Source organism: Sander lucioperca, chromosome 2 (genome assembly GCF_008315115.2).
Source record: "Sander lucioperca isolate FBNREF2018 chromosome 2, SLUC_FBN_1.2, whole genome shotgun sequence".
Classification (NCBI taxonomy): domain Eukaryota; kingdom Metazoa; phylum Chordata; class Actinopteri; order Perciformes; family Percidae; genus Sander; species Sander lucioperca.
In genome coordinates this window covers 7,540,520-7,559,528 of record NC_050174.1, presented here as the reverse complement: position 1 = coordinate 7,559,528, position 19,009 = coordinate 7,540,520, and the positions used below count along the sequence as shown (strand labels likewise).

Sequence of the window (19,009 nt, the reverse complement as noted above, 5' to 3'; positions counted from 1 at the left end):
CAAAAACTGGGTTCCTTCTTGCCATTCGCAACAAAAACACAACACAATCATTCAGGGACACAAGGAAGGGATTTGACTTGTGAGCAGTCACAGGGTTCATTTTGAAACACAGAACAAGTCAGCCCAGAAGGTCTTGAAAGGCCTCTTTTCATGTCTGGATTTGGATTTTGGATCCATCAAATGTGATACTCTGTTGGTATTATACTGAGCTGCTCAGTTTTAAGAGAAACCTCAAAACATTTGTACTCAAATCACTCATCTCAGTCCATTTCATTTAAATTTGGACTGTTTACTTAGAGTAAATGAAGGCTGTGTATTTTCCCTTGAATTTCATCAGTATGTTTAGTGAAGGGAAGCCATAGCGTTGAACCTTCATTAGCTGTAGAAGCTATAGATCACGTCTGATTCAAAGTTAGGAAAAAATCGAGCAGCCAGTCGATTCTGAATTACTTCAAAAGTCATGGCTTTTGATCATGTTAAAGCATAAGCTCTTTTTACTGCAAGCAATAACACGTTTTCCCTAATTTCTTTTCTTCTTCTTCCAGACACCTTTGTGGCGCTGAACGGTAAGTATCCCACATATACTATAGAGGCAATCAAATAAAAGACAGGCGCTGCATTTCATCTCCCCTCACTCTTTAACTTCAGCCACACCTCTTCATCTAGTCAATCAATCATCCCCTCTCAAGGAAATTAAAACTCCTCCTACATGTGTAAAGACGGGTTATTAATGACTCATGGTTTTAACTGAATTCATTTCGCTCCTTCTTTTTGATAGACATTCCCTCCAGTTACAAAGGTAATGAAACATTAAAGCACGGTCGGTCAATTTTACTTCTCATAGTGTTTCCCCTCATCCAGCCCCTTTGGTGTTTAGAATAAAGGACATAGAATTAAAAATCAGATTATACATGTAGAATTAAAAGTCTTTAATGCTGATTCTATTAATTCTATCAGACCTCCTTTCCCTCCTTGTTCTGCCCATTCCTCTTCATCCCCTGTGCAATATCATTGATTAGCCCTGACCTTTGCTTCGCTAATTGGATGGATCTGGTTGTTGGTGGTTTAGGGCGTTGATGGTGAAAAAATGCCTCAGTGTGCACATTTAGCAGGAGATGTGTGAACAGAGGGGAAGAGAGAGAGATTAAACGGCCTGTTTAGAGTCAGGAAAGATCAGATATGTTTCTGCCAACTGCCACCAAGCATGTGCATTTGGCATAGACTCTGCTGAAAATGGCTCACGTAAACATGCACACAAATTTTTGGTGCTGGCCTCTACCCGCAAATACTCTCCTAATCACACATCGCAATATCACAATCACACTGATAACATTTTCATCACTCAAGTCTTTTTAAAGAATGATAAACAGATGTCACTCTTATCCATAGCACACACATCTATCTTGTTTTTATCTAAAAGGAGAGTGCATTAGTTTGGTTTTCAGTGAATCTCCCTCTCTCTCTCTCTCTCTCTCTCTCTCTCTCTCTCTCTCTCTCTCTCTCTTTCTCTCTCTCTCACACACACACACACACACACACACACACACACACACACACACACACACACACACACACACACACACACACCGATACCTCACAGCTGCCAGATCAAAACAGTCAGATCCATACAGAATGACAAGAATAGATATTTTGAAGTTGTTCCAGAAAGCCCAGCTCTCTCTCTCTCTCACCCCCCTGTGGCTGTACCCCCACTGTGATTCTCCCTCCTTTTGGAGATCCAGGGTCAGAAAAAAAGCATCTGTGTTGGTGTGCACCCCTATAGTGCTGAATATGCTCCCACCGGCTTGGCTGTGTGTTTTCAGGCACACACACAAACACACACACACACACACACACACACACACACACACACACACACACACACAGACAACACCCAGTTTACAACCCCACGAACAAAGTCTCAGCCATTGCCCTAGCTCCTCCGTCTATCTGTCGGTGGAAGATAAATAAATGCCCCCTCTTCATTCTCCTCTCCTCTACTCCAGACTAGACATCCTCGCCTCTCTTTTAATCTGTAGAAAGAGAGGGATGTGCATCCATCGGCAGTTTAGGGCTTTTTTTCCCCCCTGATCCGATGAGGAGCTCTGAGGCTCCGAGCTCTCTCTCTCTATGTGTGTCATCTGCCTGAATTGCGCTTCCCCTGGCGGTTGGGGAATGAATTATAAAATAGGCCTGTCACACTAATCTCTCAGCCTTGGGCCAATAGTTAAATAAATCATTTTAATGATTGCCACGCCACACGGAGGAGGAGGCTCTGGGTGGTGTTGTGTGTGGGTGTCTGTTGCGCGTAGTCTACCAGCAGCATCAACATTAGCCCCCTGAAATGCCTTCCCCTCTTCAAACACAAGCATAAACACATATTGAAAAGGCACGCGCACATCTGCAAACACACACACACACACACACACACACACACACACACACACACACACACATTGCTGTCACCTCCTCCGTGGAGAGAGCGTGTCACAATGGGAATTGGGAATTTGAGCTCTACAGAGGTTGTTGATGAGTGTTGTCACTCTTCATCTTGGGTGGATTTTTCTTTAACGTGTGACTTAAATACATTATGTTTAATACAGTATGTAGCTTGTGAAAAATTGTGTAGGGTGGCTTAAGTGTTAGCATGTGGGATGGTAATGTGATTAGCATGGTTCTAAAATAAACTGGTGGATGCAGGAAAACACACTTTGTTTGGGAGGCGTGCAGTGATAGCCGGGGAGCAGATAGGTACGATCCATCATCCACAGATGAAAGACTACATTGTTGCGATTGTCACTTTAAGGTGTTAAAGCAGTTACATTTCCACAGAGAGACATTCTGCGTTTGCTAGTCTTGTTATAGTTTCATTATCAGTGCAACATCCTGGCTGTGTTACGATACCCTCTTCAACTATTGGCCAGTAGTTCATTTAGCCATTAAGGAATTTAATTACAGGGAGGAGTCAAATCAGAGAAAATTCATCAGCTGTTAATGACATATTTCTGATGATTGATCTAGCCATGTTGCTAAGGGCCTTGCTAAATAAAGATAACCGGCTGTGCGGATATGAAACATTTGGGAGATCTTTGGTTTAAAACAAGAAAAGTGGGAATAAATGGGAAATGAGAGGATAAGACAGAAGTGGAGGGGTTATGAGGATATGAGAGAAGTAGACAACAAAGAAAAGAAAAGGAGGGATGAGAGAGGAGGATAGAAGAAACAAATTTGGGACTACAGTATGATTATTTTTGTTGCTGATAATCCTGTCAATTATGTTCTCAATTAATCAATAAGTCTATAAAATGTCACAAAAATCTGCATTTTTCACAAGCACATTTTCCCAAAGCCTAAAGTGTAGTCCAAAACACAAAGATATTCAGTTAAATGTCACATGAGACAACGAGTAGCTGCAAATCTTAACAGTTAAGAAGCTGAAACTGGAGAATATTTGGCTTGAAAAAGGACTTAAAATTGATGATTGTTCCGTTTAAAAAAAAAAATAATTGTCGTTTAAGTTTCTTTCAATCGACTATTTGTTTCACCTTTAAAACCAACTTAATGAATTAAGTTAACAGCGTACATCAAAACAAATTGAACATTTCTACAAAATTGATTGAAAAGTTAGATTCAAAGTAACAGAAAGCTTAAAAAAAAAAAGTAGGGAAGAGCATAAACAGAGTTAGAAGTGCTTTGCAGTTGAAGAAAATTTACAGGCAGAGTTCTCAACAGAATCAATGGAAAGAAAGTTTGTCTCTTGTCCTTCATATCAAAGGTAGGCACCCTATGGTGACTGTGGAGCAATGCCATTGTACTCTGCTCTGCTCTGACAGGCCCAACGGAGCTTTGACATGTCAGTCAGAACAGGAGGGGAGAGAGTGAGGAAGGCAGAGAGAGGCAGAGAGTGACAGAAAAAAAGGAACTTGTCTATCCTGGGAAACACACACACACACACATACACACATACATTTGCTAATGAGTTGCCCAGGGTCACCAGGGAGAAACACTTTTTTGCCGCACACAGCCTAGCAGCTGTCCTTGTGTGTGTGTGTATCTGTGTCCATGTGTATGCTTCAAAGGAGGAATAAATGTATGTGTGTGTGTGTGTGTGTGTGTGTGTGTGTGTATGTGCACCCCTGCTGGCCTGTGCTCACATGCACTGTAGCCTGTCCCTGTCTGCCTCGAGCGTTGGCTAACCTGTGTTGTGTCCGGCAGGCCACCATCACCGCCACCATCACCACCACACCCTCTCACTCCCCACCTCGGCCCTACCCGAGGCCGCCGAGGGCCCCCTGGGGCGGGGCCGCATGGTGGAGCGGAAGGACCCCCCCATGAGCTCAGACAAAGGGGAGGACCCCTACGTAGCTGTACCCTCTCAGACTCAGCCAGAAGTCAATGGTAAGCCTTGGAACAGTCAGCAGTCAATTTGGTCCATTGTCACCTGTGGCAAGGGAGAGGGGGGAGGAGAGGGAGAGGGGGGAGGAGAGGGAGGGAGGGAGGGAGGGAGGGGTTTGTGTAATTGAGATTTACAGCTACCTGGCTGCTTCCAGCTGACGAAGTGTAGAGATAGTGGATCACTTTCTCTTTAGGGGACAAATTGCCTCACACTGTGCACGTAAACCCCCCAAAGAAACATACGCAAACACACCTACGCAGTACATACATATGCAGACACATACACATGCCGCGCTCATTACACACACGTGCGCACACACAAACACTCAAACGCACACTCTGTAGGATGGATTTATTATCCATGGACCGTAATGTCCCACAGGAGATGTAATATCCAGACCATTACACTCTAAAAAGGAAAATGGCGATGTATTTATTTCCTGGAGACGATGGCCCGGGCCCCGGCTCTGTCATGCTTTGCGACACAGTGACATGACATTGAACGCCATTTTCTCCTGTGTTAACAACCTTCTTAATGCTGTACCGCCTCAAGGACGGCTCGCTCGCTGGATAAATGAGACAGTGATAAAAGGAGAGAAGGGAAGGAGACGAGTAGGACGATACACATCAGAGAGGGGAAGTAACAAAAAAAAAGGTCACTGTAGACAGACACAGATATACCTATTACAGATCCCAATAAAACAACATGCAACATGTCCCTGCAGCATTAAATTACATAGTTCATGCTATTAGAGGTAGCGTCACCATGGGCTTGAGGAGATATTGATTATTAATAATGGTGATTCATTCACAGTAGGGACTTTCTGTAGACAGACTGTATATAGAGACAGAGAGAAAAACAGCAGCTAATAAGCTAAGACTAAGATATTTTTGTCAATGAAGTGTTTTTTCATGCTGACGACTAGCCTCAGTTTGTGCCTCTCATGTATTAACATTACATTCGTGTCACACCACCAAGCATCCAGTTTTCATGAAAATATATACCCAGTGATCTTTGACAAAGACAGAGGGTCATTTGAGATCACTTACCGCTGTTCTGAAAATATTTCCAAAGACTCCTCCAACCATCTGAATTTAAAACAGTATTCTGTCTGTTCCACCGTAAAAAAGAGAAGACAAAATATTCTTTCATCCAGATGGTTAAAGGAGTCTTAGAGGAGATGTTGGAAATACCTTCACAACAGCGGTAGGTGTTGACAGGTAAGATTGACACGCATAATATATTATATTTTTGTCAGATGCACTACCACCATCAGTGATGCGACTCACATGTTATGTGAGAGTTAGCTAAAAACATACCGTCTCTCATAATTTCAAACACTGAAAGGAGGTGGTTCAGTCTGTCACAGTACATACTCCAGTATCACCTGTCTATGGAATGAACAGAGGCAGTGACTACAGTGACTGTCAGCTGGAAGCAGTAAGGCCCCAGTGGGTAGATCCAAGCACAATGGTGGCAGCACTTCAGACAGCATGCCTACAGCCAGCATCACACAACATGCTGTCGCTCCCCTTGTTGCCTTTACCTGAGCAGGTTTAATATTACTTGAGCCTCACAAGGAATGGTGAGGAATGATACACTTTGAAAATCAAACATAAGAAAAGCTAAAAGCTATCTTGCAATCATAAAAGTTGCAGGAATCTTTTTTTTTTTTGGTGGGGCCAATTCATTCCTGGGGGGGGGGGGGGGGATAAGGGCAATCTAAGCTCAGGTAACTGCAACAGGGCTTCACATTTCAAAACAATGCTTCCTGCTGTTTTCTGTATGATCATTATTATTATGATTTTTATAAGACACCTTTGCAGCTTGTTTCAGTATTTATCAGTTCTATTTCAATTTCAGCTCAACAGTCTTTTCCTTTTCCTTTTTCTATATACATGTACGAGTCAGCTCTGATGAGATTCGTTTGATTTTCTTGTGTTGGTTTCTTGTGAGCAGTTCTTGATATTTTGCATGGCTTGGTCTGATACTGCGTGTGTGTTTTTTTGCTATTTATATATTTGCCTTTTTCCTGCCTTTGATTGCTTTGATGGGATTAAGCACAGTTTTGCCTCCATGCAGCTTAATGCTTTTCATGGCAAATTGAGCACCACAGTCAACAGTATTCATTTCCCACTCCACCCATCCTGCCTCCTCTTCCTTCCTGTCGCCCTCAGTATTATTGGCTTCAGGTGTCAACTGTACTGTGAAAACTTAGCAAACTGCATATGTTAAAGTGAAAATTGAATCGATATATGAGAAATTATTATTAAGTCAGAAACTAAGTAAATTATTTTGTTTTGCATTTTAATGCCACAGAGATAAATCCATACAGCCCATTTTACAGAAGAAATAAGGGACAAACATTTAACCATACCATCAATCTCAAATTAAGTAAAAAAAAATAATTGTTGCTTAAGTAAAAATGCATTATTTCATATCCAAAGTCGTTTGCAAGCTTGTTTGTGATTTAAAATAAATTACAATAACTCCCCAACTTTTTCATTTGCAGTTGAGACATTGTGGAATCTTATCTGCTAATGAATATTACAGTGCTGCCAATATGTATTAGCCCGACACCACCAGAGTAATTACAAATGTTGCAAAGTGATGAGTATTCACACACTGATGATATTTAGCACCCAGCAGCATCATTATCCGACATTCCAGTGGGACCATCGCAGTTGCCAGGTGGCCGCTTGTGTTTCACAGTACATTTGAGCTTGGTGTTTGTTTGGCTGTCTGTCTGTCTGTCTGTCTGTCTAGGCTTCATCTGTTTCTGTTATATTTTCCTCCACCCCTGTCACCCTACCATACACCTCTCCCTTTGCTTCCCATCGCTCACCCTGGCCCCCATAACCCCCCAGCTCCGCCACTTTCCACCATCTGCTGCCATTGTGATCAGTCTCCCTTCCACAGGACCTCTCATCTGACTGGGATGGCATGTTCCAAGGCTATACCTTACCTAGTGCAAATTAATTCCTGAAACCAATTTATGGAGCCTCCTCCCCCAACGCCCCTCCCCCCTGTCTCTCTCTGTCTCTCTTCCTCCTCCATCTCTGCACCTCCTCCTCCTCCTCCTCCATCTCTCCCCTTGTAGTCTGTCTCTTTTCCAGCTGGAGTCATATCTCTTCTGCTGTCTGCAGGAATGAATCCTTGCCCTGCTTTCTACCTCTTTCTCTCTCTCTGTCAGGCTCAAATCCCCCCACCCCCTTCCCCTTTTACATTCACCCTCCCCCAACCGACCTGTAGCCACCGCTGTGTCGCTCCAATTTATGGGTTCATTACAGCAGCTATCCAGGGTAGAAGGAACGGGGAGAGGTGGAAGAAAAGAGGTATGGAAAGAGACAACAGGGGAAGAGACATGGGAAATGAGGGAGAGGAGAAGGTGAGAGAGAGAAAAGGAACACACATGATAAAGATTTATTAAACATAACAGGACAATAATGTAGCAGTGAAGGTTATAAGGGAGAGAGCAAAGAGATAGGAGATAGACAAACTGGCTGAAAGGCAGAATTAAACAATGAGATGGAAGAAAGGGGAATAGGAGAGGATATAAGATATAGTGAGATATTGCATATTGCTGCTGAACAGAGTGAACAACAGTGTTTCTCTCTATCCCTTTCGGTCATTTGTTTTTATACTGGGCCACAGTTTTAACCCAGAACAGATTATTTTATGCTATTATCTCGGTTGAAACTGTCTGGTGCAACCCTTTTTCGGGGGCTGTGTTAAGGCACTCAAAGCACTTAGTTAAGGAAAATGTGGGTTGTGGTTAAGTATTGAAAAAGTCATTAGTGACTTGAAGCACCAGACAGGATGTTTTACTTTATTACCGTTTAACCGAAACCATGATCTTTCCCTAACTTTAACCAAAGTGTTTTGTTGCTCAGGACTCAGGATGTGAACCCCCGCTCTCTGGTGTCATAATCTCTGTACGCCCATAATCCACCCCGAACACCCCCCAATGACTTGCATGTGGTATATATACTGAATATAGCAGTTCCTACACTAGATAAAACATTGCCTGTGAAAATGGATGTCCAGGTAGCAATGATGTTTCTCACCATGACTAGGTGGGAGACATGGTTGTCTGGTGAGATGGTTTTGTTTTATTGTATTGTATTCACAAGTGTCTATTGACGGAAGACAATGCAGTGTTTACATCGTGGTAAACAGAAACTTAATTTCTGAATTAAAATCTGAGGAACCACTGTATTTTTCCAACATCATGGCATTTTAATATTTCTTAGCCATTAGACAAGAGCTTCTGTAGTTTATTGAGTGATATGATTTCCTTTAATGTATTTTTCATGGTTATACCATCTAATACCAACTGTCGACAGCTGCTCTGCAAAGGTTATTTTCAGCTGCAGGCAGCTCTCTGACACCTGTGTGCCAAGGTGAGGCTGGCATGAAAGAGAGAAAGTATGACCCCGCTTACACAGGGATGCAGCACTATTATTTTCATGCCATAAAGTCTTGATAGCCTGAGCATTTCACTTCAACTCACTTTCTGGAAGGCATCATTATTGGAGATGCCATGTCAATCTTGAATGTTAGCTGTAGTTATTGGGGCTGTCAAATACGTCCAATACTAGCAGAGAAAATATCTTTTTTTTTGTACAGTAAAATTCTGGTTTCAAACTTCCTAACAATGCACAGTATGAACATGATGCACACAGTGAATTCAACCTCTACTGCCTTGACTACATTCTTCTAAAAAAGCTGATTTGTTAAAGGTCCCATGACATGGTGCTCTTTGGATGCTTAGTGGTCCCCTAATACTGTTTCTGAAGTCTCTTTCCCGAAATTCAGCGTTGGTGCAGAATTACAGCCACTAGAGCCAGTCCCACAATGAGCTTTCCTTAGTATGTGCCATTTCTGTGTCTGTAGCTATTGAGGAGGAGAGAGGGGGGGACAAGGTAGAGGGTGGGGGTGTGGCCTTGACCAACTGCCACTTTGCTCGTTTGAAAGCCATGATATCCCTCTCTCATGGGTGGGCCAAATTCTCTGGGCGGGCAAAGCAGAGAAAGGGGAGGTAACCTTGCTCCTTATGACGTCAAACTGGGGGACCATAGGCAGGCTGGGGGAATGCATATTAATGTTAAAACACCTCATAAAGTGAAATTTTCATGCCATGGGACCTTTAATGTTGATCTTAGCTTTTCTGGCAAGTTTGCAAACCCAGTTATGCCTGTACTGTTGAAAGAAAAAAAAAGTTAACTTGTGTAGTTTAGAGTCTGTCTAACCACTGATGTGCAAACCAAACCAAAACAAACTAGTGCCAACTGGAACAAGAGAGCGCTTAGTAGCCATTTTTCTTAAACGTAGTCAGTACAGCTATCACACTTATTACATTACCTTTCAGCTTTATTTCTTCTACCACTAGTGAGCATAAAAAGCCAGAAGAAGAATTTCTTGGTTGTCTGATTATGGAGACTCCTCTATTTTCAAATTACCCGTCCTTGGAAGTAAGGCGTCAAGATTAGACGCTTTAGTTTAACATGAACTCTGCTCACTGTCAGATGATGCTTTTGGATGCTGACGTTTTCCAGGAGCCTATGAGGGCGACCTCATTGGGTAATTTTATGTTAGTAGTTTTATATGCCTATGCAGTAGAATGATAGGAATTAGGTTAATCCTATAAGAAAGGATGATAGGATTTAGGTTAAAAGTTGGTGTGGTGGTCATGTCTGCACTGTAGCAAAGAAAAAGAAAAGTGCTAAGTAATATTTGAATTAAATAATCATACAACTCATATTCCTGTCATTGTAACACCTTCATTAGTATTTTAACAGCATGATTTTGTTTCTTACTGGCCAAAGAATGTGATATGCTATTGTGAGGCAGAAGAATTATTTGCAGGTCATTGTGAATCATAATAGAAACAGTGTACTGGATGTTTTCCCGGCGTTACGCACTTTCCTGACTGACGTCAAGCTATAAGCCATAATTTCCTCCACTGATTAGCTTATTGTTGTCTCAGGCCGCTTTTGTTTTTTCACACACATTTACTGCTCACTTTAACATTTTAATGTTTTGGTTACACTTTTCAGTAAGACCTCTTGCCACTGCTGGCTCATACAAAAGCTTTGCTTTGTCTTTTTGGCCACATGAGAATGAATCTCATATCACAGCAGCTCATCTTTTTGTGCTCTTAAAGCTTGTCTAACTCATTTTCAGCTGTCATTATTCTGCTTTGAACTTATTTTTAAATGGTCATGTTCACAATGTCCACAAGTGAGCCACTCATCAAGTAGATACAAGAGTCTTTGTTCTCTGGAAGGATTACGCAGGGCTCGTTTTATACCTAAAACATTTATGAATGATTATCTATGCTGGCATTTTTAACTGGATGAATTACACTTTAGTCGTACATAGAAGTCAGAAGCTTGACACACATTTTCAGCAGTTATAGCATGATAAAATACTCTTAGTGGGTCAACATCTGTATAACAGTGACTCTGCATGTGCTGCGCTTGCCACTGGATACAGCACAAATCTACAGCGCACTGCGCCCAAAGTTTAACAAGGTTAAACTCTGAGCACAGCGGTGCACTGCCGCTGCACCAGCACTTTACTCAAAGCAGCAAAAAGCTGTCGTGGCGCCGAAACAATGGGTTTCGGAGCACAGCGGTACCGTTGTCGCCTTTGGTCTGAAAGGCCCTTCATTAACAGGAGTTAACACTAAAGAAAAAGCTCACAGGAGTTCGGACTAGTTTTTCTCCATAGGAAAATCCACAATGTTTTATAAATTATGATTTATGATTTCAACACTTGCAGTGTTGTCAGGGAGCTTCCGTCTTCAATATGTCAACATGTGATAGCAGTGAAACTCAGAAATAATTGGATTAATTGTTGAAGCTGTGCTGGGCAGCACCTTTTAACAAGTCTATTCATACAAACAGTGCTGGTGTCAATTTACTCATCAAACAGATGATGATACATTTTCCCAAGGATGTGTAATTCAGGTTGATTTCCTTTGAGTATTAAATACTTCAGTTTGTATGCATGGAGGTGAATAGGTTAGTACATTGGTGTTAATACCTGAGGTGCAGAATGATATAATTAGGGCTTTAATTATATCTTAACTGGCTCATCAGTATGCTGTGCACTGACTCTCGATTGTCTGATGAATGCTTTAATATTGAATAACACCATTAATGCGAGTGCATCTCGAACATAAACATACACAAGACTTAATGGGATAATATCCTAACTGGGGATTTAATAGAATGTAATGAATTGCTTGCTTGCATCAAAACAGTAATGTCCTTTTTACAAGATGACAACAAGCAAGTGCCTGAAAGCAAATAAGAAATTTCAGTTGAAGCAGAGTAAATATAAGGCAACCTTTTCTGCTTTTCTCCTTTATCTTTTAATCTCCTCCATTAGTTGTCAAGGTCTACTGTTCTGCCTTTCAACAAGTGACACGTCAATGAGAGCAGTTAAGTCTGATTAAGATTTTTATCATTCTGCAGACAGTGTCTTTGTGTAAGTGCCTGCAGTGAGAGGTTAGGGCCCTCTCCGTAACCTCTCTGTGATGTTTAACTACCTTTGAAGTTTCCCCAACACCAACACAAAGACAAGCTCTGTGGGCTCAGTTGGTGCTTCTGAAGAGATTAAACGAGTGTAAGGGTGTGTGTCAGACAGACTGAAAGAGAGCATTCACCAGTTCCAGTCACAGCAGATTACAATGTTTCTGATTTACAAGTAAGTGTTGTGGACTCAGGCTGTTTTGACAGCGAGAAATATCTCAGTATCTGAGATATGTGTTTAATATCTGAATGTTGAGGCCCGAGGCGGTGTGAAATTCAAATCAATTCAACCGCTGAAAGAAGTGTCGAACTGCAGGATGCCTCGTGATGCATTCTGGGGGAGAGGAAATAGTTGAAACCAGACGATTATAAGTCACTGTACAGTCAGAACCTCAACAAGATGAGAATGAAGCAGAAAATCTGTGGATTTCAGCAACACTTTGATAGTTTTCAAGGTCACGTTGTGAAAGTTTTGACAAGTTTTGCCAAGATCACAAACAGGCCTCAAAAAATCAGCGACGTAGCCACCTTGATTCAAAAACCTGAAGTCCTCTGATTCGACAGAGACAGCTCCCATGTCCTCTGTGGCTACATAAATTCTCTTTGATGTTAAGATGAGATACAATTCCTAACATGAAAGATGGAAGTCTTCAAAGTTTGATCTTTTTTTTTTCTTTTGTGTTTTACCCAAGGTCTTGGGCTAAGGACTCTGGAAGTGTGTGTGAGTGCGACAGACATGAGTGATGGATGGAAGGGGAGAAAAAGTGAGAAAAAGAAAGAAAGGATTTTTTTTTTTTAAGACAGGAAGAACCATGCAGTGCAGATTAAATAGGGCTTTAACGTCGGCTCCGACACCCGGAATAGAAGACAAAGATCTAGCTCCACAATTCACCTACTTCACCAAAATGGACACCCATTTTACTCTGCTCCCCTCCGTCTTTGTTATTCAATGTGAAATCTAAATCCCCGGTCGAAGGAGGTTAACCTTTAGCGGCGATAAATTCACTGTCATGAAAATTCATAACAGTTTTGACCGGCTCTTCCAGCACGTAAGCATCGTAGACAAAGATGGATGAATGTATTTACATTTAACAAGGATTATGGAAGAAAGAGAGATTTGCCAAAGTATTTGTTTATGCCTGCACTTTCATTTTCCTACGTAAATGGTTTTCTTCTGAGATTTTCAGGGCTCCTCACCTCAAGTAAAGCTATATTCCTCTTCCTTTGCTTCTTTATTCACAGAAGCGCTTAACCCAGCAGCCCTCAAACGCCACATGTCACCATTGTGGTTTCTGCCAAGGGATGATAATTCACAAAGACCACAAGGTTATAATTAGAGTTCTCCCAGTTTCCACTGAATAGAACACTTACCATATGGAAGCTGAACAGTGTGAAAGAAACAAGAACAAAGTCAGAAAAGTGAATCACTGTTTCTGAAAAGGAGAGAAGTAGCAGAAAGTGGGAAAAAAAGATCTAAGTGAGGGCAAAATGAAAGATAGCAGCGAGGAAAAGTATCTCTCTCGTTCTCAGAAGTTACTTTATGAGATCTGAAGCAGATGTTTTGTCAGACAGGCCATTTGGTCACACGAGGCCACAGCATAACACATGTCATCCCTTAATTCTTCACTGCAGATAGCACTCATCACTTCTGACATTATCTACAAAACAGGGCACGTCCTTGATAAGAAACGATTTTGGCCAGAAAATAAATATGTTACCCCTTTGTTTAACATAAAATGAGTTACGGCTGAGCTGTGTGTTGTCAGCACTCTATTAAAGAGAAAAGTGAAGTTTTGTTTTTACAACAAATGAGGAACTGCTCTTTTTCTCTTAAAGCAGGTTGAGCTTTAAAGTCAAAGCAGAGACTCAAGCTTTGCTCAGTGATTCATTTCAGCTCGGAAAACGTGGTTTAAGTCGTGTCTTTGGACTAATGATGTATGACTGCAGCAAGCAAGGATTATGGATGTTAGTTTAAGAGAGTCTGGATTTCGGTTCCATGAGAACAGATTACCATGTTGTCTCTGTGTCTGTGTTATGTCTTGCTGAGGAGACACAGAAAGAAGATATTCTCTGAGTGTGTCCTCGGTGACACAGATGAGCTGAAAAGCCTAAACACGATTACCCAGCCCCTTCAGGATTTTACAGAATTATTGCAACTAACATTTCATTTTGTCTCATCTTCTTTTGGAAAATTATAGAGCAAATTGAAACACTTTTATGGTTATCTGCAAGAAAAGTGAAGTGATTTGTGCACACAGCAACATGTAAACAGACAAAATTGCAAGTGTTCTGCTTGTTGACAATTGTTTTGATTTCTATGTTGTTGTCAACTGAAATGTTTGCAGCTCATACTGTAAAAAGGTATTTTTGTATTTCGTTTGCCAATTTCCTGCGGGCAAACAAAACAAATGCATTATGTTTCCATGTTCATGTAGCTGTTTTTATTTTCATGTAGCTGTTTTTATTTGTATATATATATATATATATATATATATATATTGTATTTACATATCTGTAATATTATGTTTCTATATAGTACAGTAGGTCGCTTATATATATTTTTGACTTTGCTGTTATGAAAATCAGACATAAACAAGGCAGTCATAAAAACAAGATTTTATTAATACAAGTCAATAAAATCGATCCTTAAGAAGTGAAACAAAAAAGGATACAGTCATAGCTGTTATACAAATCATATCACCCACATAGTGCTTATTTTAGAACATAGTTTCACTGTAAACACCTTCTCTGTAGAGGAGACGTATAGATAGTATCGTAATGGATTATGTGACGTTGAATTCCATTCATACATATGAATATCAGATTATTGTCCTTAGTTATATCATCCAGTGGGAATGAAAGCTTCCATCCTTTTTTTCATTTTACAGCTTTACAGGTTTTTATGACCTCAGACCACAAACAGCATGCACAGAGAATTTAAGTCTTCCACATGTATGCACTGTACGGTGAATAATATATACCATGATTGGAGTATACACGTGTAACTGAGTCACGTTATCAAGACCAGCAGTGCACTGTGGGAGCTTTTTACGTGATAGAGCCCACCTGCCTAATCCTCTGTCTGTGGTAACTGATCTGTGTTGGCCGTAGGTCATGTGTGAACGCATTATAAATCTCTCGGCTGTGTTTAACCCAAGGAACAGAGTGCTGCATTAGATGTCTACATTCATCAACAGGCTCGACGTTATCATCTGTGTGTGTGTGTGTGTGTGTGTGTGTGTGTGTGTGTGTTGGAGATGCATGTGTCCACGTGTGTATGTGTGTGCAGATTGTCGTTGACCCCATTTTATTTTATTTATTTATTTATTTTATTTTATTAACCTGCTGCTCCCACTCTCTCACCAATAGAATACTTCATAGCTGCTTTTATTGAATTATCTTTTATTTGGCCGTATCGCAGCGCGTCTTTGAAAGTGGCGCTTTCATAAGACACTGATGACACAGCTCATTGGATTTAGCGCCTAATCAGAGGCTTTTTAATGTATTCTCTGTGATTCATGAGATTGGATCCAAGATTTATGAAAAGTCTCCTATTTGCATCTATGAGAAGAAAGGGTTCGGGTATTTTGGGCTCCTTTATCTGCACTCATATCTTTTTTTCATTTCAGCAGAGGGTTTTATCTAGGATTTAAAATGTGAATCATAATCGCCCCTCCAAAACACATTTTCAATCTGAGATTGGATTTTTGGAAAATATTGAATGTAGCTACTTCACGCTACTATTTGTGCCCGTTTTGAAAAGGTGTTCCTTATGATGGGATAAACCCAGCTTCATTTGCATGTATTTTCATGAAATGATTTAAACCTCTAATCTTTTTATGCAGAAAATATCTTTTGATTATTGTAATTCAATATTGTTTTCTATTTTTTGGTTAGTCTAATAATGAGCATCTTTCCCAACAGCTCTATTTTTCTTAGAAACAAGTGCCCACAACACACAGCAGAGGCAGAATAATCTCTAATTATTGTCTGCCAGTCTGAATGTCATCTCCACGTCTCTCTGCAGGTGTGATCCGTGAGAGCTACCAGAAGGGTCGTGACCAACTAGTTCCCGTGACCTTGTTGGCAATCGCTGTCATCCTGGCCTTTGCCATGGGTGCCATCTTCTCTGGCATCATTGTCTACTGTGTCTGTGACCACCGGCGGCGAGACATAGACCTGACAGGCCGCAAGGAAAAGGACAGCCACCACCTCCACTCCCGCCGAGGATCCATGAACAGTGTGACCAAGCTGACGGGCCTGTTTGAGACACAGGCCAAAGACGGTCGACCCGAGGCAATCCTCACCCCTTTGATGCACAACGGGAGACTGACACCAAATGGGAAGATGCTGATAAAAGCAGACCAGCACCACCTGGACCTCACTGCTCTGCCAACGCCTGAATCCACCCCCATGCAGCCACGTCGTAAGCCAAGCCGGGGCAGCCGGGAGTGGGAGAGGAACCAGAACCTCATCAACGCTTGCACCAAGGACATGCCACCAATGGGCTCCCCTGTTATCTCTACAGACCTGCCCCTGAGGGCCTCTCCGGGGCACATCCCCAGTGTGGTAGTCCTGCCTCTGCCGCAGCATCAGCACCAGCTCCAGCCTCACCTGCAGCAGCACCAGCAGTCCTACCAGCATGAGTATGTGGAGCAGCCCCACCATAGTGACCTCAGCATGGGCCACAGTGTCATGGACGACCAGGGAGCCACCCTGGAGTACAAGACAGTCAAGAGCCCCTGTCACAACCTCAACATGGTAGATCCAGATGGGGTGCTGCCGCCACGTGTGCCCCAACGAGAGGCTTCTCTCACCGTCCCTCCGGCTGTCCCACAGATGGGCAAACGCTTGGAGGTCCACTCATCAGTCTATGGACTCCGGAAAGGATCAGCATCCGGAGCTTCCGGATCCTCCGTTCTCAAGAGGCACAACACCAACTCATCTAACTCCTCCCATTTGGCGAGACATCACAGCTTCAACCGCATGGAGACGCCACCCCCTGCACCTCAGAGGGTGGACTCCATACAAATGACAGCACAGGGCATATCTCTGTCACGGCAGCCTGGAATGAGCTCCTACGGTTCACTGCCTCGAACGGGCATCAAATATCTCAAGCCTGATGTCCCCCCAAAACCCTCCGTAGTCTCACTCTCGACAAAAGTCAAGTCCAGTGACTCCTGCACATAGTCAGCTAGTTATCCAGTCAGTCCAATGTGAACGGACAGAAGCGAAAGGTTTTTTCTGAAAGAGAGAAAAAACAGGGAATACTGTACAACTTGCATCTCCTTTTAGTGTTTTTGTTTGTTTGTTTTTGGTGTACAGTACAGTGAAAAATGAAACAGTTTTTTTAAGAAAACACTTTCTTTTTATATAAATATGTAAATATTATACAAATGGTTGTCGTCATTTGTTGCTGTCATCGAGCACATGCTCTGGCTGGCTCCCAGTTCCTCTGTAAACACACATGGGAACATGTGCTACTGAAACAGAAGAAGATGACGCTTGTCCTGAATATTTCATCCAACTGCACCCTGTAGCATCCAAGATGGTGGCTCTCTTGTTTGTGGTGTCTTTGGCCACCGGGACTTGACTTGATACTTTATCACGCTGGTGAAAAGCACACAAGAAGACAGCACAGGGGGTTTGGAGAATAATCGTTGTACAGTATCTTGAGGACTGGGAAATCAAGCACTCAGAGAGACTGAGCTCGGACTGAAAGGACAGATGCCTGTTCTGAGTTCTGTCAGAAACTGTGAAAAAGCCTCTCAGTGTTACAGCAATCAAGTCCTGCCTGGGTTTGACTGAAAGCCTGTGACAGAGGAATCTTCTACTCTACTGGTTACTGAATAACACATGACTGTTAATACTAATAGCTTGTTGTATTTATTTTTATTAAGTGCTTTTGAAAAAAAAGACTTTCTAGGCTCGGAGAGAGCGAGAGAGAGAGAGAGAGAGAGAGAGAGAGAGAGAGAGAGTGAGAGAGGGAGGACGGAGAAGAGATCTTTTAATATTAATTAATCAAGTGTGAGAAAAAAAAAACATATTTAAAGTCATGAAACTGGAGCCTGTAGAACTTTCTTGATGACTAAATGTCCACTAGGTCTTTCTGTGTTCTCAGTGGGACCTGCAGCTTGAGATATATATGACCTCTGTGAAGAGGGGAGATATTTATTTAAACTGTGCCAGACAGGGACTTTTACCTTCATGGACCAGAATTTCCATTGTTTTTGAGCAATCATAAAAAAGACTTCCTGAATCTCACCCTTTTACTCCTCCAATGAGCATCGCCCCACCTACCCCACGCCCCCAATCAGCACTGTGGTTTTGTGTGAGTCGGTTACATTTGTCCTGATTGGTTGCTGGCTTACCGGTGCCATCAAAGCTCACTGTTGCATGTTGCAAATATAAGAGAAGCAGCTGCAGCAACAGAATGGGAATCTGCATTACACACACAGAAAGAAGCTGCAAGTGACGCTGCAAGCAAACAGAGCGATGCCTCCATCAGGAACGTATCGTCTTTTCTAGCGGCGTCACGCAAATGAGCAGGTGAAAAAGGAAACTACAAAAAACATCTGCTTCTTTTTCCACATGTAAATTTGTGCCTTACACCCTAAAGTAGTGACAATGTTTTTTTTAATAGCTGTTAACTTTGTCTCCTTGTAGTATTTATTTTTTATTTTTCTTACATCATCGTATTTCCCTGGTTTGATAAAAATGCAATTAAAGAATGTAGGTGTTATTGTTGTAATTCTGGTCCCTAGACATGACACACTTACAATCTAGAGGGAAGAGAGAAAAGGAAGATTTCCCTTTCTTCTTTCACTCTTTCTCTCTCACACACACCCAAATACACATGCACACACACACACACACACACACACACACACACACACACACACACACATACACAAGCATCTTTGTGGTTCATTTCTGATTGTGCCATTAATGCGCTTAAAGCAACTCTTTATGTTGTGCTGGCAGTGTCGATGAAGACGTTGTGAGTGTTTTTGATTTTATATTTTATACAATTTTAAAGTCCTGGTATTTGTTTTTACTTTTTTGCTGTCTG

At 41.9% G+C, this 19,009-nt stretch overlaps 1 protein-coding gene across 3 annotated transcripts in view; it reads left to right on the top strand.

Moving 5' to 3' along the window:
- The window catches only part of sema6a (sema domain, transmembrane domain (TM), and cytoplasmic domain, (semaphorin) 6A), a 113,791-nt gene extending 94,995 nt beyond the window's left edge, over positions 1-18,796 (top strand). The window contains exons 17-20 of one of the 3 annotated variants that reach the window (XM_031305232.2): positions 546-566; positions 779-799; positions 4,216-4,398; positions 15,965-18,796. In XM_031305232.2, the coding sequence (XP_031161092.1) occupies positions 546-566; positions 779-799; positions 4,216-4,398; positions 15,965-17,127 (1,388 nt within the window). In that variant the 3' untranslated portion in view covers positions 17,128-18,796. The remainder of the gene's footprint in view (positions 1-545; positions 567-778; positions 800-4,215; positions 4,399-15,964) is intronic. The other 2 variants (XM_031305233.2, XM_031305234.2) reach the window with 2 other exon arrangements.
- The last annotated feature ends 213 nt before the right edge of the window (positions 18,797-19,009 follow it).